The sequence below is a fragment of the Falco punctatus genome, assembly GCF_963210335.1.
Source record: "Falco punctatus genome assembly, chromosome: 2".
Taxonomy (NCBI): domain Eukaryota; kingdom Metazoa; phylum Chordata; class Aves; order Falconiformes; family Falconidae; genus Falco; species Falco punctatus.
The window spans coordinates 37,788,355-37,807,868 of record NC_137581.1 but is presented as its reverse complement, the minus strand read 5'-3'; the positions used below and the strand labels follow the sequence as shown (position 1 = coordinate 37,807,868).

The window sequence follows — 19,514 nt, the reverse complement described above, 5'->3', positions numbered from 1 at the left end:
CTGTGAAACGGTATGAAAGAATATTAATACAAACATAACCAAATAGTTCCAGTTGCAAATAGAGCCTTGAATGAAACCTTTGTTTTCTTCCCACTGGAACAACTAACTAACCAAATGTGCAGGTACCAGAGAAGACATGCCACCCTTCGGGCATCAAACCACAGCAAACTCACAGCTGTGTTGTTTACTGTTCCTTTAGGCAATTAGGGAAAATATACTCGTTTCTGAGCAGTGCCAGAGAATCCTCACTTAGAAGATGGGTATGATATTATGCGTTCTTATCTGACATAATTGATGAAATATTTAGCTATGGCTTTAGCTATCCTGCACAATTAAGACCGATAGCTGAAAGTAATTCCTTTATAAGAGCTGTTAGGCCAGTGAAGATTATTAAATATATGAATTGTTTCTATAAAAAGCAGACTTCTATGAGTGGAAAAAATAGTTCCAAGTCTTGTATTTTTTTTTTACCTTAAATAAGGTATCTGAGAAAGCACATTTGAAAATGCTAGGGCTTGTGCAATATCATGTAACTTTTCAAATTACAAGTTACGAATTTATACTGCAAGGTTAAACATTTTTTTGTAGCTTTTCAGTCTGACAGTACAAAGTGCTAGTTATACATGACATAATGAAGTCATACAAGACAGAAATGAATTATTCATGAAACTGATCATACTTAGTCTGAAAAATTTTGCATGTTTTATTTTGAATGTATTATTCAACATAAGTGCAAAGAAAAGCTGGGAACAAAATGGGTGGAAGATCTTCACAGAGAAATAACCCGAACCACATGAACTTTTCTAACTGACACCATTTCTCAGACTGGTGAGGCTCAATCTCATCCTTTCAAATTCAGATCTAATAACCAGCTGTTGTTTGAGATAGTTATGATGACAAAGTAGTCTCTTAGCATGTTTGAGATGGATATAATAGCAAAATAAACTGTTAGCATGCTGCAAGAACTTGAAAAAAGGGACACAATAGATCTTTTTCTCAGAGCTACCATATTGTAGAATATAGAGCATCTACTGAATCTAACCTCCACACTTGAACCTTATGATGACACTTTCTTCCCCTTTAAAATGATACCTGAATTAGTTGTGTCTCTATCTTTAAGTTAATATAGAAGAAAAAAGAATATTAACTAAATTATTCCCAAATTGCTTGGTGAAACTTGGTGGTTGTAAGGTGAGCAAACAATAAGTTTATCTTTTTCATATAATGTCATCACATATTAAATCTATTTATTTCACTATTGAAAGTGAGGGCTCTTTCCAATAGAGGTGACTCTTCAGTGATTTCTGTGCATGTATTCTTTCTCTGTTCCTGAACAACATTCCATTTATGAGACAAAAAAAGTAAAGAACTGTTTTATGAATTCAATTATAACAATGGAGGAAAGAATGAGCAAAGCAAAATGTTAGAGTAGAAAAATTTCCTTGCAATGGGCAAGGCCCTACAAATACACCTAGTGCACTTGAAAGTATAATTTTTGTTCTCTGTAATGAACAAAAATGCATAAGGCAATTCAGTCCTTTAGAGGTCTGAATTTTGTCTGCTTTGATATGAATACTGTGACAACTGTTTGGAGTGCTGTTCCTGATAAGAAATAAAGTGAAGTAGGAGAAGGCATTTGAACAGCACAGGGATAGTCACACTTGTAATGATTAAACACAGTTTCATGCAGAGTAATTTCAAAAGCAACATCATTACAAAGGGAACAAAATGTATTTTTACAAGAGCTTTATCTGACATGACAACACTATTCTAATATTAGTAACATGCTAGTTACAAAGTCTGTTTTGATTGTTTATACAATCTACTATCTGTGCCAAATAATTGCAAAACTAAGTATAATATGTTTCTGCATTTGTATCCTTTTCCTTTCTCATCTATATTCTCAATTTTAAAATGTTTTGAAGTTACTATGTTTACTCTTAACTTCCAAAGAGAAGGATCATGTATGAGTAGAAAGCAAGAGTGGGAAGGTGAACCTTAGTAGACTGAGAAGGAGGTATGGAAAGACAACAAACTGCAGATTTTTGAAGACCCAAAAAGGCTAAGACACCATTCTAGGGAATAGTTTCAACATGGGTTTGTTTCAAAGTTCTCTGAATCACTTTGCTGTTTCACCTCACACAATCACATGCTAGTGATCTGCAATGCAAGAGGAAAAACTCCATGCAACAGTACAGGCAGGGCTAGAAAACAGTTTTGCTGAAAAGGACCAGCGAGGGAGCTATCTTGATGGTCCATAAGTTCAACATGAGTCAGCAATGTGTGACAAAGATTAACCATGTACCAGGCAGGCTGCATTAGCAGCAGCTTAGCCAGCAGGTCAACAAAGTTGATTATTTCCCTTTATTCAGCACTATGGTGGCTGCATTTGAAATACAGTGATCAGGTCAGGGCTCCCCAAGATGAAAGATGTCAAAATAAACTCCAGTTGGACATAAGGAAAAAAAATATTTCCAAAGAGGGGTTAAGAATTGGAACAGGCTGCCCAAAGATGGTGTGTCATCTCCACCGTGGAAACATTCAAAACCCAGCTGAGCAAGGCCCTGAACAACTTCAAAGACCATTGAAGCAAGCTCTCCTCTGACCAGGAGTTGGGACTAGGTAACCTTCAGAGGTCTTTTCCGACTGACTTACGTAGTGAACTATGAGGAAATCCATTTTCCTACTTATCCACAGAGCAATTACAACGCCATAATTCTGCAGTCATTTTTATGCAGCATAGACCAGCTGAATAGATCCATTCCTATTCCCTTGCTCAGCCATTCATTCCCATCCTTGTATGAGCTCCTCGCTTGTGCCAACATAAAAGCTTGTGCTTCCAGGTGGTAAACTAGGCAGAGAAACTGGTCCAAGTTAAAAATGGAATGTTTATTTCGCTTGCCCCTCTGCCATCACCTCCCTTTGTCCAGCACAACTGTTTGTGTGAGTGCAGCAGCAGGAAAAATAATCTGGGGAAGGCTGAAATGCCTCTTTTGGCAGCTTCAGGAGTTTAAAGGGATGGTTAAACTACAGCATAAATTTCTCCAGCTTATTCACAGCCAATGCCCTTCAGCTCTCTTATAATAAACTGTTCCTGTGGATATAATCTCTCCTTGTGCTTTCTGCTCAGTTAGCTCACCTCAGCTAGTGAGCTGTGGCCTCTGTGGCATGTTACATCTGCTGTGTGATATTAACCATGCCATAAGCCAAATTTTCAAAAGTGTCAAACATTTTTTCATCCCTCATTTTTTAAACTTCCTTATTTACAGTGCATTAAGAACCCCATGTGCACTAGAGGTGCTCTAGCTTTATTAGCTACAACATTATGACAAGATTCAAACCCAATGAAAGTGATTTAAGCTGGAATTTTTTCTTTAAGTGGAGGAACCTAAAAGGACTAGTCACTGAAAATATTGCTCTTAATCACTGTGGTCCATGTCTCTATAAGCATAGTAACTCTGTAACTTTAAATGACAGTATGAGAAAAAAGATTTGTTAGTTTTGGGAAGTACCCAGACAACATGGTGATAAAAACCCAAAATGCTAAGGGCTATTACAAGTGGCCACCACCTCCAGCAGCTCCAGGCCTGGGGATTCTTTCTGCCCAGCCACTGGAGCCCAGCCTGGGAACCCGGGGTCTCTGCCCAGGCTGAGGGACATGGCTGACGCTTTCCCCTTTGCAGGTTCATCCAGCAGTGAAGCTGAGCACATTTCCCAGACAGACACAGACACAGAGGACACAGAGAGGGTCGGTCGCACAGATAGCTACACAAGGCACTGCCCCAGCAGCCCCCACGTTCAGGACTCACACCAGACACAGGCACAGGCAGCCACGTCCCCTCCTCCTCTGGGGCTGGCAGAGGCAGAAGGTCCCCAGTGCAGCGCACACCCCACACTCTCCAGGTTCACAAGCACACACACACTCACAGATCCCTGAGCACTGGTACAGCCCCTCTGCCCACCCAGCACCCCTGCCTGGATCCCAGCCCCCTTTACCCACCCCATGGGTCCCCAGCTTGCCAGCTGGCCCAGGGGGTGCTCGCTGCACACACGCAGCACTCACACACTTGTCCCACAGGCACCCCATGCTCGTGTCACTCCCTGAATACCAGCACAGACCCTCTGCCTGCCTGACACCCCTGCCGGGACCCAGGGCCCCCTACTCTCCGGCTGATCCAGCTTGGAGTTTGAAGCAAATCCACACGCATCCCCCACACGCACCCGGTTGAGAAAAGTACAGCATTTAGGACTGGAGTTTTTGCTCAGCCACAGATTCAGTGTGCAGCCACTGAGAAGTCATTTGAACTACTTTAGATCTCAAAGGTTCCTTTTTCTCTGAGACAGTGGAGAGCCTGCCCCTGTTTCACAGTGCTGTTCTAAAGATCAACGCACTTGAGTTTTGAGGTGGTCAGACATTTGAGTCGGAAGGCCTAAAAAAAAAAAAAAAAAAAAAAAAGGAGAGAGAAAACTTTGATGAAGATACTGAATAAAAGCTCTCTTCAAGCAAAAGGAAGGAACACGGAAGATTCAAAAAGGCACCTTGCCTAACAGGTTCAAAGCACCGAAGAGGAGGGAATTCCTTTTAGCTAGCCTCAGTCAGGTGCCCACATTAACAGACTATCACAGAGGTAAAAAAGAATCAGCCTACATAATGTTCAGAAAGCAATTTATGTTACGTGTCATTACTTGTTAGAGGCACTTCTCCAGCCACATCTACAGTAAGAAGCCTTCCCTGGTCCAGGCGTACGCTGACTCTCTAGCAGAGCTAGACTTAATGCACATACCAACCTCTCAACTACCACCGGGCACTCACAGAAAAGGGGTGTACATCTGGGGAGGACAGCCACAGAACATTTCAGTTATCCCCTTATTTAGAAGGCTGCGAATGACATTAAAATGAACTACACTAGAGAAGTGTAAACACAGCCTTTGTTTTTACAGCCTTCACTTGCATTTTCATAGTCACTATGGATCTATATCTGAGTAAAAACTGAACATGGGTCCTAAACCCCTTTCCAGGAACATATTCATATCCTTCGTGCCATGAAACACTACAAAACTCAAAAGCTTCTAAGAATTTCTGTTCTTAGTCTAGGTTGCCTTGGTCTGTGCACATGCTAAGACTAGGTTAGGATCACCGAGAAAAGCATGCACACTACCTGCCTCTGAAGAATATGAGATACTCACACTATCACCCCTGGCTCTTAACCCTTCTCTAGTTCCCTTCTCATATGATTGCTGTTGGCTGAATGTTCAGCGTAGTCTGTGGTTTTCAGTTTGTGAGTTGTCTAGGATTTCTCTACCCCTTGAAAGAGATTTAGGGGCTGCCTCATGAGAGCACAGGGGGCCTTAGTGATTAGCCTCCTTACTTGGGTAGCATAAATCTCCAAGCAGAAAGGCAATTGAGAAATAAGGTGTATAGCACTACAGGACTTCCTACTGTGGCTGCTACATAATGACATGACTTCTCAGAAGCTTTTAATAAATTCAGAGAAAATTGATTGCAGTGATTGGTGCCCCAGAAGGCACAATGAATTTTATAAGGAATTTTTGCAGACTTTGGACACCTTGGTCTTCCTATGATACTCAGATATATTCTTACATTGATTTAGGCTAATTTCCATTAAACTTATCCCTTTATAAAGAAAAAGAATATTATATTTTATTTGAGGAATAAAATATACTGAAACTTCAAATTCCCTTACCATGTAAGGCAATCCAGTTTTCTTTGTTTCTTTATTAAGATTGTTTAGGTTGGACATGTCTTTCCAGTAGGCATCTCTATTAAGGTTGCCTACCTATGCCCAGTATTTAGCAGCTCCACAGACTTTTAGAGTTTGTCACTTGGCTAACATTGAAGGCTTTAAAGAAGAACATAGCAACTCAGAGGAACACTTTATATTCTCTAACCATTTGGTAATGCATAGGTGTAAAAACAGATTTAAACTTTTAAAAACTTTTTAAAGACTTTTAAAACTGCATTACTAGTCTTCACTTCCTCTTTTATTGCTTTCAGCTAATTTTCTGCTGAACACAGAGAGTAAGCTGGTACAACGGGAAGAAACAGAAGAGGACTCATGAAACATATGGACTATATTTTTCAAAATTAGGCATGATCTAGTGTGTATTTCTAAATTATGCATATAGAAACTTAACAGTTGGTAACCGATCATGTGCAACACCAATACCTGACTTGTACTGCACAGCAAGCATTGGATCTGTGAATTATCTGCATCTTTCACGTTGTGAGTATCTAGCTTTTAAATTCTGGCTCATATATCCATTTACTACAAGTAACAGTAACAAGTAAATGATTTTTACTCTTCTTGTTTAAATGCTACTTACCCAAGGAAAGTTGACAGACATTTTTACATGGCTGTGTTAGCTCCTTTCCTATCCATCTACAGACGTGTATTCCATAAATACAAGAACAGAGGGTACCAAAACCAGTTAACATACTGGAGTATGAAATGTTCTCTGTTGGGGGAAAAAAAAAGAAAACTCACAGACAGCTTGTTTATGACTAGAGGAGTGTAAACACACATCTATTTTATTTAACTCAGTAATCCTCTGACACAACTTGTGTTGTGTTTGATCAGCAGGATTCTTGTTCATCTTCCATCATAGAAGTATCTCTGTTTTCCTCAGGGGTATTGACAGCTGGCAGCAATCAAAGCCATCTAACTGCCAGTATCTCATTTAAAGGGAATGACATTCAGCTACAAAACTCAAAAATGCCTTTAATTCACTGTACGTTACTGTGAATCTAAATGAAAAAATCCATCCTTTCTTAGATAAGGAGACATTAAGACCCTTTTTTCTAGGGAAAGTTTTGTTCATTAATCAGTAATTCAGAGGTATGTAGCACATGGCATCACTTGCTCTTGAGCAGACCACAGACATACGGCCGCCTTGTCTATCATAATCTACTTTGGATATGTCGTCTTGGAGTGATGAAGTCATCATATGAAGTCATCTTCTTTAGAATTATTGATTGGTCTACCTGTGGTCTTTCAAACAGAAGAAGCATATATCATCAAATCACACTTCACTAACAAATCATTCCACCTGTCTGGCTTTTCAGCCTGTTTATGGCAAGTCAAATGTAAGTTATCCCGTAATGTGCTGGAGTACAGTCCCGTGTAATTTTCCTTCTTACTTCTATCTCATTTTCTAGGATTCTCAAAGAAGAAAAGTCAAACCAACAAGGATTTTAATGACAGAGGTAGAAGGTGGAAGAAATTTTCCTGAGAACTGAAAATGGTATCAAGCTCTGCCAGAGTCTTGTCCTGACTTTGGAAAATGGTGAGAGTTTTGTCTCCTAACCTGGCATATATTAAATAGCCTGGAACTACCAAGTGGTGTTCCAGCAGTTCCCAGCCTGTCCCAGTGTCGGGTTCTGATATAGTGTGGAAAATCGAAAAGGCCAACCTGAATGCCCCATTACTCTAGAGAACTTTATATATTCCTGTACTGACAGACTAACCAGGATTAGTGACAGGACTGGCACAATCATTTTCTGTGACATACACACATTGCCACCACTTATAACTTCTGCAGAGTAGTGAGGTCAATGGTTTTTTACCTAACATGCTGGTAATTGTTCTGGTTACCAGAATATGAACAGATGTGTCTCTCTATCATATGCTTATCATCTTTTTTGTCCTTCAAGTCTGTAGTGTCAAAGCACTGTTGACCCTCCTTAAGCCTATTTTGGCCCTCCTAAATTCAGTTTCCAGACAAATGCTAGCTACATCATGCTTTTATGTATTAATTCTGTATTTTCAGCTGTGTATTCCAGCCTCCAATTTCAATCTGGATTTTTATCAGATGTCTGTCTTTCCTGGCATTATACATTTGGCCTCTGCATCACTCACAAATTCTTGTATGTTTTCAGATTTTTTTTAAATGCATCCTTCATGCTTTCATACTTGTGTGGAAGGCCTCATTCTCAGTAAGGCTTCATAGTGTATTATCATGATGAAGTTATTTTACAATTAGCTTGAGTTAATTAAAAACTATGAAGCATAACAAGTGACACAGAACCAGATATAGTCAGACATCGAGGACCTTCTGACTGTCTTCCTCCTCATTCAGCGCTTAGATGGCAATGTAAATGTTCCTTAATTTTTTTGTTTTCCTTTCACAATCCAGGTGAAAGTCCTGGTGATCTTTCACATGTCCTATTTTTCAACTCAGACTTTTTCCTCTACCATTTATTCATTGTACTTATGTTCAGCAGCCACAGTAGGGCAAAGCACTTAAATGAGATCTTGATGAGTTCTAAATGCTTCTCCATAACAGCATAGAAGTTATTGTAGTTACTTCTTTGGGTCCCTAATTCAAAACCAGCCATTTATAATGACAGCTCCTAATTCTTCACATTTCTCTCTCTCTTAACGTGATGTATTCACTATACTCTGAAGAAATTGATTTTTAAAAGCAACAAACAAAACAACTTGAATTTACAGGTCAGGTCAGTTCAAAAAGTTGAATATACCTTCTATTTCATATTCATTGCATAACCTACTGGTCAGACTCACCCAGCTGATGAACTATAAATTATGAGTCTTTTTTTGTGCTAAAAGTCCACACTGAAAGAGATACACAACACCATGAAATACCTGAAGCTATGAGTTTTCCAACATCAAAATGGGCGAAAGACCAATTCTGGGTACAGAATTCACATTGACTCAGCTTGTTTCCATGGAATATTCTATGAAATAATTTATCCAGCAAAACCTTGGAGTAGGGGAGTGTTGGTACTGCTATCTACTCACTCCCAGAATAAATAACTCCATTGATCCAGAAACTGACTACATTTCTTGCAGCTATAAAAATTAATCAAAATCTTATCTGTATGCTTTTACAATACTAATTTTAAAATTGTGATTCCTCTGCCATTTTTTCTTGTATCTGTAAGCTTTCCCAAACCTATTTTGCAACAAGTTAAATTTTGCACATAGGATTAGAAGTCATGCATAGAGCAGTTAAATAATAGTTATGCATTTTTTTTCCAGTTCCATTTCTGATCCTCTTGTGCATTTTTATACCTTGGTATTGTAGAAGGTCTGTGCCTTTCTACAGTTATCCAAAGCTGACTATTTTATCAGTCAAACCCTAGGTAAATCAAGAGTAGAGAGATTAAAAAATGTCATTAGTGCAGCTGTTTATTATTTTTCCCTTGAGGTGACATCAGATATCAAACCCCTGCAGCTTAAAACTGAGCCAAGGTATATACTGCAGCAGGTTGACTTCAGAATATTAAAAACTCCTGCAGGCTATCAGCACAAGGACCAGTCAAAATCTTTGCAATCATCCAGACATCTTATTTCACACTACACAGAGTTGTGTGATCTCCAAGATGTTAAAAATCTTAATTTTAGCTTGTGAGGAATGTTGATCCTATCACCCAACCACAACAATTCTGCATTTCATCTGTAACTGTCCGGCTAATATGTAGTTACTGAAACAAGGCTTTCACTGTGATCCAGAATATTACAGGAAATCAAGAACTGTCATTTACAAAGTGTAAAATCAAACAACTTTCTAGACATTGTTGCACACTGTCACTGTAGATTAATGTGATACATCTCCCAAGTGATTGCAAAGCCATGATTTACATAAGACGGGATCTGAATAATATAGCTTGTATAAACTCCCCATTTAAAAGAAATTGTTATACAATAACAGATTTTGGTTCTAGATATACAGGGCAAGTTTTTCTGTGTTTCCACCTAAAACATAAATGGATGATTATATCCATCCCCATCTCTTCTCACAAGCCATACTAACAGACATGGGGTTAAAACATTCAGTTCTGAGGTTGTGCACATTTATAGTTCAAAGCTATAAAATACCAAAAGACTGAGAGTTTTATTGAACAATGTGAACTATAAAATATGGAAATTAGTAAATATGGTGAACATTGACAAATTACAACAAGTACTTAGTGATCTTTTTCTCCTATTTGAAGAGTGGAATGTTAAGTTTGGAAAGTAAGTAATTTTTATTCTGAAATATCTGGTGAATTTTGCCATGCAAATGGAGGCAAAAACTCAGAGGGAAAGCATAGAAATCAAATATAGCTTAGGTGTTCTAGTTTTTGCATGTATCAAGCTCTGTATATTAATCAAGATGTTTATTATTGTAAAATGCCAGGGTCCTAAAGCTGTAAGTGTTTTGAATGAAAACAAGGTAATGCCCCAAAAGCTTCCTGTCACGTTGCAGAGAGATGGGAGATACAGATCAAATCAGAAGCAACATCTAACAGTGAGAGGCTGTAATTAAAATCTACTTTTCTGTGGGCATACTGGCAAAGGAGAATTCTAAAGAAAGCTTCAAAAAGGAGTAATTAAATTGCTCATGGATGCTTACAGATGACTTATTCATACAGTGAATGCCATCTAGGGAGAATGCACAAAGGTACCTGTTGAAATCTAACAAATTAATGATGGGACTGCTGTCATGTACTGATTAGAGAGTTAATTTCTTCATATTCCAAAATTTCCAAGGTTGAAGGAGAAGTTTTGAAAGTCACAAAACCCAATACATTGTAACACAAAAGTGAGGGGGAAAAGATGAAACAGAACGACTGAATAAATTTTGTCAAGAAAATGTGCTAGAACATTATAGGATGGTAGCAGCATCAATCCTTTTAATCACTGTCCAAGTAAGTCTACACAAGGGGAGAATATGTTTGCAACTTAACACTTCCTACAGTTTTTGAAGTAGTTTAATATCCATAATGATAACAGACCGCAGCAAAAGGAGTAAGGGAAGTAGTCATTAATCCTTTTTGGGGAAAAAAAAATTCTGTCTTTAATTTTCAGACTATCAAAAACTATTGTCAAAGCTCTGCTGATTATCTTGGAAGTATGATTATTCAAAGTTTTATTCTCTGAGGATCACAAAAGAATTTTCTTGTTAATTCCAAGGAGTTCCTAACGTTACTATTTAAATATTTCTGTTTTCTGAATTAATATGAATATGTCTAATAAAATCTAGTGAAAGAAGGTGAATTTATTGACTGCAAATGGCTGAAATCCCCAGAACAGTTTGAGAAAATGAGATTCACCTCACCTACCTTCAGCATATGAAAGGTACTCGTCTAGTCTAAGCCAGTACTGAAGCATCTTCTATAGTCAGTGAAGACAGAGAAGGATCTCCAGAGGGTCTTCTTTCCATTTGCTTTAGATTCATATTTTAAGAGTGGATGAACTGCCTTTCATAGGTGCTAGTTTCTCTCCACTAGCTAAAATGAGATTTTAACTTAAGCATTATTTCATTAATCATAGAAACAGGTTAGCTTAGGTCTTTACCTTTTAGATTGCCCTAAACTGAAGACGATGAAATCTCCCCTATGTGTAAATGCTACAAACTTCCCAACCTGTCCTGTGACATGTTATTTGTGTTATGGAACCATAGCACTGGGAATACTTTCTCATTTCAGGTGTACTGACACTCATCCCCAGTATCATTACTGACTTGTGACATGCAGTGCCACAGGAAAGTCACATCACCTAAGTAGAACTGGAAGTAATCATTACAGGAACAAGGGGACTTACAATGAATGACACTGCTGTCAGGTGGTGGAGGGTTCACAATATGCATAAGCAATGCAGGTTTATCTGGGATCAGTACCTTTTAACACTCAGTTCTCAGCATCATTCCATACATAAGCCTGCCTGTTGCTCTTGCTGTTGAGCTCTTTGCCCCACACACTGCTCTTGCTTCTGTGCATGCTGTTCTTCAGAGAATCCTGTATCTTGGTGCTCTATTCTTACTTCTAGTGAAGAATGCAAAAGAGTTGATCAGTGTACTGCTCTTAATCGTGTATGCTTTGAACCACCTTTGGGACAACATTCTTTCTGTTTCCATGTTGTAGTTAATCTAAAGCTGTTTTGAAATTACATATCATCGACCCAAATCACATATCTGGATTATCACAGCTTGGCTGCCTTTATTAATCCACCAGTACAGTCAGCATCTGCAAGCTTGTGCAGGTCTTCATATTCCTTCTCTCTAATGGGACGAAAAGACATCTCTTTTGACATTTTCTAGCTGGAAAACATGCATCTATCTGATGTCCAGATTTTAAACTCACACAACATAATGGTAAATGACAACTTTATAAGCACTTAGTAGGGTACAGTGATTGACTCCCTGATGACTCCCTACTTGGATTTTTAATCTTGTCAAAGGTTATCCTAACTTCTTTGAGGAGATTTCCTCTTCATTGGTACCAGCACGGTTGTTCAAAACAATGGAAAATTAACTCATGAATGAAAAGGAATGCTGTTTTGTAGAAAGATAGGGATAAGGAATTATGTTTTTTTTTTGAAGACTTACGGACACATAATAATGGAATTTTTTAAGATTAATGGTGGCTGCAGAAGTAACAAAGATCTTGAGCCTCACAAGGCGACTCATGGGATACACAAACAGGATGGATTCTAGCACGTACCACGCCATATTACAGCAAAGAGGACAGACCTTTACTCTGCCAGATACGAACCCTGCTGATCCTGATCTGCAATATAAGTTCCAAGCTTCACCTGGCTCACCACTGTGGCCATACCCACTCATCCCTGGTTTGTGTCTAACCCTCATTACCTTCACTGGACATGATCCTGACCCTGACCTTTGGCCTGACTTCCTGGCTGGACCTCAGGCCTTTCTCATCATTACAAAGTGGCCTGATGGTCTGGATATTGTTTGAACCTGGCTACCATCCCTGGGCTGGTCTTGCTTTCCTTGCCTGGGGGCAGTGGGATGGGCCCTGGCTAGTGATGCCCCTTGTCCTACTGGCCGTGGTAACTCCCACAGCTTCCTGTCCCTTAGGGAGAGCTATCCCTCACTATGCCCTGACATTTACACTGAGGTTGAGATTTTTCTCTCTCTAATTTTTTAATATTTATTGGGTAACTGAAACCATGTCAACTGGCCTGTGTTTTTCTTGGCAAATATGTTTGGTTTCAGAAGTCTTCATTCCATCAGGTTGTGGCACAATGAACCAAAACCATCCTGAGAGGCTATTGTCAACTACCGCCAGCTGAGAGGCACTCCTGTGATGATTACAATTTCTCCTGTCTGCCTTCCCTCCCAAATCAAATACCTGACAGTTAATTACATCTCTTAAGTTCTACAGGATAACCTCTATATCACAATTCAACATAATCATCTCCCTCGTTTCTGCAGAAATAATTTGTAAAAGTAAAGGAAAGCATGCGTTTTTCTTAACCAACAGCTTTTGTTTATTATAACAGAGGTGAAGGAAAATGGAAACTTGCAAAGTTTGTTCTGATTCACTCCTGTCATCAAACTGCCACTTCAGAAACTTCTCAGAAGAATCTTAGCTTAGTAGCTATGCTGCACTGGAGGAGTACTTGTGATACAAAGTATGCCTTCCAATTACGTTCTTCATCTTCCTATGGCAAAAGCTGAAGCTTCTGTATAACATAACAAAGGCAGCACATTGCATTCTGTAGAAGCACATGACTACGTGTGCTAAAGAGCCATTAAAAATCAGCTTGTTCACTGAAACACGCCAAGGAAGAGAGGATCAAAAAGTAATACACAGACTGGATAGCAACAGAGTGACTTGTATTTCCCACAGAATTGCTGATTATGTTTCATATAGAATATATTTCAGGAATTTCCCAAAATTATTTTTTATTTTTTAAATGAGAGGAAGCATTTTTCTTAATGTACTGTACAGTACTTACTGTATAACTATAGAATATTAAGTTGCAATAAGCATGATATGATTATGTCCATTATTCTTGCAACAGGAAAAAATAGAATGAGAAACATAAAGATGGATTAGAGTAAGAAAATCAGTCAGGAGAGAAATAAAAGCTATATAAACAAATTATAGTCAATGTTGAGACTTCCTTGATATATAACTAACTCATAAAAAGCATTACATATGCACATACATATATGTGTTTATATATCTCAAAAATTAATCATCTGTGAAAATAAGGGATTTTTGAAAGGAGACAATATCACGCCTTAGGAGAAAGTGGTATAAATTATCACAAGTAAAAATGAAAGGAAGAATCTTGGAAAGTGAATTTTAAAAATCAGACAGAAGTATATTAAAAAACAAAAGCTATGAGGAATTCAGAGAGTTTTCAGGAAGTAGTGGAAAATAATTACATCCCAGCATTCTGACATAAGCCTTATAAACTTTATAGTAATGCCCTGAAAAATCTCTATGCCTGATCACACTACTACGGACCCCTGTAGTCACAAAAAACTTCATCTCAGCTGCCTCCTCTGGAAACTCTCTTGGGTAAAATTAACTGTTTGCAATAATTTTACTAGAAACATTAAATAGCATAACAGTAGAATAGACAAGGTTTGAGCAACTCAATTCTTTAGGTGGCTCTGAAAATCACATATGAAGTATAAAATTATGTAGCAGCCTTTATTGCAGCCCATGATACTCAGACCACTTACAATTTATAATTTATATCAGCTGTCAGGCTTGGCCTAGCCACTTCAACTAAAGTTAGAACTGAAGATAATTGGGCCCATAATTAAATTACAAACCTGAACTTTATAATAATGTAGTATGCAATGTATCCTAAATAGTGCCACAAATCACATTTCCAATATCCTCATAAAGATCCATTTGATGAACTGTGTAATGGACTTCTTTACTGTTTTTTCCCATCTAGGCAGTATCTTGAAGGTGGCATATTAAATTTCCTCAGCTGGATGAGAGGCTAGCCTAAAATATTTTGTGAAAAATTATTGGCAACATGTAATCCACAATAAATTGATGAAGCAAACTACTTTCCTACTTCTTATATCCTCATCTTTAAAAGGGTGACTTTGAAAGCTCAAAAAGGAGAATGGTGCTATTCAGACTGCCACTACTTCTGGAAGACCTTAATATAAATTCTAGCTAGAAAAGAGGCACAATAAATCCATTGCATGTAAAATTTTGTTTGACATTTCAAAGAGCTATGACTGATAAAATCAGTAACAGGATTGTGACATATGCTGTCTCCAGGGATGTCTTTCTCACCTGTACATTCTTGAGTAGACAGCTATACAGCTTTAATGTCAGAATTCTACTAAAATAATTTGCTTTGTTGTTGTCTTCAGTAATAACTCCCATAGAATAATTAAAAATGTGTAAACATATTTTAAAGACAAATCTCATTGAAAGCTTCATTTCAGCCTGAGTCCTCTACTTACAACTTTTTTAAGTGCCTGGAACTTACTGCCATGCATAACTCAAAAAGAGCCCTGATGTCCTTTGTGTTTCTCCAAAACCTGAATATTTTTTATAACTGGTAAAAGATACATATTACATTGACACATAACATTAATACTTAGCATTGTGCAGGTGTGACTGACCAAGATGCTTAGCAATAAAGAATTGGGATCAAAGTCAACAAGCTTCTGGTTTCCAAAAGTATTTCTGTTGGTAGCAGAAATGAATTGCAAGAAATGTGACCATAATCCTTTTTTTTTTTTTTTTTTTTTAATGAGAAAAGGAAGAAAACAACGGTTTTCAGAAGATACTAGTTCAGAGACTTTTAAAAGACAAGAAATATATGTGCCAAGAGGTCTGACTAATTCAACTTTACAAAGTCTGTGATCCAAATGCCTCAAAGCTACTTGTCTCTACAGACAATTCAACATAGCAGGTAAGACAGCATTTTCTTTAATTATGTCCTGTCGTAGGGCCTTACTTCCACCTAAAATATTAAAAAAGTATGAGACAGTAATTATTATACACATACTTGTCTGCCGTATTACCAGTGAATGATGGTAAAGAAATGTTTTAATTACTTCCGACTGTATATCATACACTGGGCAGTTAGATGATAGTAGGAGCAGGATTTTTTTAAAAGAAGCATTTTAAGACAAGTAACATCATACATTCTTAAAGCATTGCATGAGTAAAATGATCTTGTTACGAAAAAAGAACCCAAGGATTCTCAAAGAAAATGACTGATTTTGGGGGGTTAGCCTAAACGCAGTTCTCAGATTCTCTTTAAGCAGATTCATAACAAACAGAAGTTTTCTTGATGACAATCTTAAGCAAAGGAAAAATTCAACCCTTTATGAAAAGACTATTAAACCCCAAACTCCTTTTTGTCACATTTTAGTAGCCTTTTAATTCTGTAACTGTTCATAACTAAGCTCATAACCATAACTGTACATCAAACAATGACTAGTAGCTTTTTCCTTTGTAAGAACTTCAAGCTAGTGTCTTATCAGACTGTAAATTTCTGGTTGTTTCCTTTTTCTGATTGATAAACATGATCTTCCAGCATAGAATTCTAGCTATAGATTTTCATTTTTCCTAGCCTGTGACCCAAACGCATAGCAGAGATGACATATTCTAGTACAGTGGCAGCGACAGTGACTAAATGATAACAAAACCATGTCCAAAGAGACACAAGAATTCTAGCTGTTTGTTTGGGCTTTTGGACAGTTTAGAAATTAAGTACCATTTTCTTCAGTACATCTTTATTATTTGAACAGAGCATGAACTTTCTAATAACTTTAATTTTTTTCATTTATTAGTATGATAAACTTGTTTACAGGTTCCTTAGCAAAGTTAATAGACTAAACTAGACTAGAAGAATTTGAGTTTTTTATCTACCCATTATATTAATAATAGAATAATATGCTTTGTGAACCATCCATGCTGTGAAAATTAAGTAATATCTTATCCATAGGTTACATTTAAGGATATTATATAGCAATACATTTAAATTATTACTGATTGCTTTTGCAATATGAAAACACAACTGTTAAAAGAGCTTCTTAGATGAAACAGCATCAATTGTCTCTATGAGATGAAGACAGGCCGTGCTTTTCCAACCTAATTTTAATTGGCGTTATGAGATAACAATCCTGTAACTTGGTGTAACTACTTTATTAACTGTTTGAAAAGGATGTTAAGAAAGGTGTAAGACACATATTCAATTGGTATGACTTATGCATAGCTATGCAAGTTTGAGGGATTTGGGATAAAAGGGCCTGTTTGGCATTTTTCATGAGAGAAAGAAGAAACCATTTTCCTGAAAAGACACATTGATCTGCCATTTGCCTTGCTTCTGCCAAGCCACAGGAACCATGTCTCTGCAAGGTTTTGCTTGTTAGAATACTTAAATAGGGTTAGTATTAAACTTGTATGATTGTTGTATAAAATCAACAGCAATGCTCACAAAATCCTTCATAACTTTTATGTGACAGTTTAAGAGGATGAACCGAATAAAAGAACAGTTAATTGTTTTGTTTTATTATGGGAAAGAACTATGCATCTCCAAATGAAATACGGAGAACTGCCTAAACTCAGTCAAAAGCCAGCTTACAAACAATGCACACAGGGGTTTATTTAAAAAACTGCCTCCATGGAACAATGAATATTAGGAAAGCATTCTTTTTTTTTTTTTTAATTTTTTTATTAAGACTTGAGTTACAGTATATATATATAAAAAGAGATGGAACAATGGGAAGAGCCTAATTAAATCCATCAATCTAAAGGACTAGCTTTGCAAATATCCATATGTTTAACTTTATGTACTTACTTTGTCTCAGACTTTTATAATTGAAAAATTCTCATTCCAGAACAAAACAAATGCAAAATTGCCAAGCTATATGCATACCCTAGACAATATGCATGCTATGACTAAGTATAATCTCTGCGTAATTATAGTATTACTGATTCATTTCTTTCTCACAATTTTTTCCTCAGTCATGATTAATCTTGGCCAGCTAAGCTGCTGGAAGAGTGTATTTGTTCTGTGAAGCACCTAATAAGCACAAGAGGAGTAGTATAAAATAATAATAATTGATCAAAAGTACTAACATTTACTTTTGGCTTAGTAAAACTGTCTGACAAATTATTCCCTTTAGTGTTTCTCTATTATTGCAATACAGGGCCTTGAAAGTGATGTATTGGCAGAAGCCATTGTGTTCTACCACAGTGCAATTAGGAAGTCCATTTAAACAGCTTTATCATATGCATACATAGGCTGATTAATTTTCTAATCAAATGTTCCAGGAAATCATTAACCATGACATTAAACAGTGTTGTGCTAATTATACTCTCCACAAAGAATTCCAATATAAATTTACAAAACATCTATAGAAACGTGCCAAAGGACAAACAGTTTAACCTATACAAATAATTCTAGCATCTAGTCTACATATCCCCACAGCTCCCCAGCTTTAAACCCCAGTCCTGGAAAGGTTCAGTTTGGGGCTGAATTCTGCTACATATCACTGGTGCTCCATGCACTGGTATTCATTGTGTTCTGTAGGCCACACAGGAGGATCGAGATCTTTATTCTTTTGTTGTCATTGCATTGGAATGAAAGCCCTTCAAATTATGTGGAAAAAGTGAATGCAATCGTTGGAGGGAGCATTTTATTTTCACTGTATTCAAGACAACACAAAATGATAAAAACAGTATTGAAAACCGAGCATCTTTCTTACTGAATGACATAAGGAAGAAAGAAACCTGTTCTGTTTTAGAAAATAGAGATATAAATGCTGAGTGTTGGCCTTCTTTTCCTTAATGATTTATAACACTGAAATGTGGAAATAGATTTTCCCCTACCGAAGTGTCCAGTTTGCACCATTATTCTAACTAATGTTAATTTAACATAAATGCAAGATATTGATTGTAGCAATTAGGATTCAATTATTTTCTAAGGCATATAAAATTTGCTAGTCTATAGCGTAATGAAATCTCTATTTGTGTATTTCCCCATAAACCGCAGCCTTGGAGGTCTCTCTGCAGCAGAAAACACAGATTGAATAAACAAATACACAATGTAGCATGCCTGCTCCTTTGGCTTTGCTAGCACAGTTAGCACCTCCTCTGCAAAGTCTGTGTGGGTCACAAACCGAAATCCTGGCCTGAAGAAGTCGATGTAAATAGTCCTATTGCTTTGATCAGGGCCTGAGCGTCTCCTGTGTTCTGCTTTCTTAACACAGCACCAGGAAAACGGGATAAGACTCGTATTATACAAATGCATAAAATATAGGAAAACTTGTATTTACATCTAAAAAATCAGGGCTCTAAATTTAGAACCAAATTACACAAAAACAGAGGAACCAGTTTTCACCTAGGCACGGAATTGGAATTTTTAACCAAACCAGGTTTTGGAAAACGGCACCCGAGGGCCAGCAGGTGAGGGGCTCGTCCCGCCCTTCGGCTGCGTGATCAGATCCTTTAGACCAGGGGTTCTCAAACTTTTTAAACAGGGGGCTGGCACGCGTGCGAAGTGGCAGGCAGTCATCTGCGGCTGCTTGGTTTCCCCCCCAAACCCCGGCGGGGGGGGGTTCTGTAAATACCAGGGGCCGGATTGAGGACCACTGCTTTAGAAGAAAAGGCAAGACCTGGGAGACAAGGAAACAAAACCTCCCTGAAGGGGCAGAAGGCATATCTTGACCCCTCAGGTGGAGGCGGCCGTAGCTCAGCCCACCGGGATTTCCCCGTGTGCCGCCGGTGTTTCACAGAGCGACAGAGG

General features: G+C 37.8%; 1 protein-coding gene across 4 annotated transcripts in view; it reads right to left on the bottom strand.

Annotated features, from left to right (window-relative positions):
- The window catches only part of LOC308059208 (uncharacterized protein), a gene marked incomplete at its 5' end in the record, with an annotated part of 52,581 nt that overhangs the window by 32,618 nt on the left and 449 nt on the right, over nt 1-19,514 (bottom strand). For 2 of the 4 annotated variants that reach the window (XM_080376196.1, XM_080376197.1), the window contains 2 exons: nt 4,393-4,430; nt 6,346-6,477. In XM_080376196.1, coding sequence (XP_080232322.1) covers nt 4,393-4,430; nt 6,346-6,477 — 170 coding nt within the window. Of the gene's footprint in view, nt 1-4,392; nt 4,431-6,345; nt 19,384-19,514 lie in introns of those variants that run through there. The other 2 variants (XM_080376198.1, XR_013926169.1) reach the window with 2 other exon arrangements.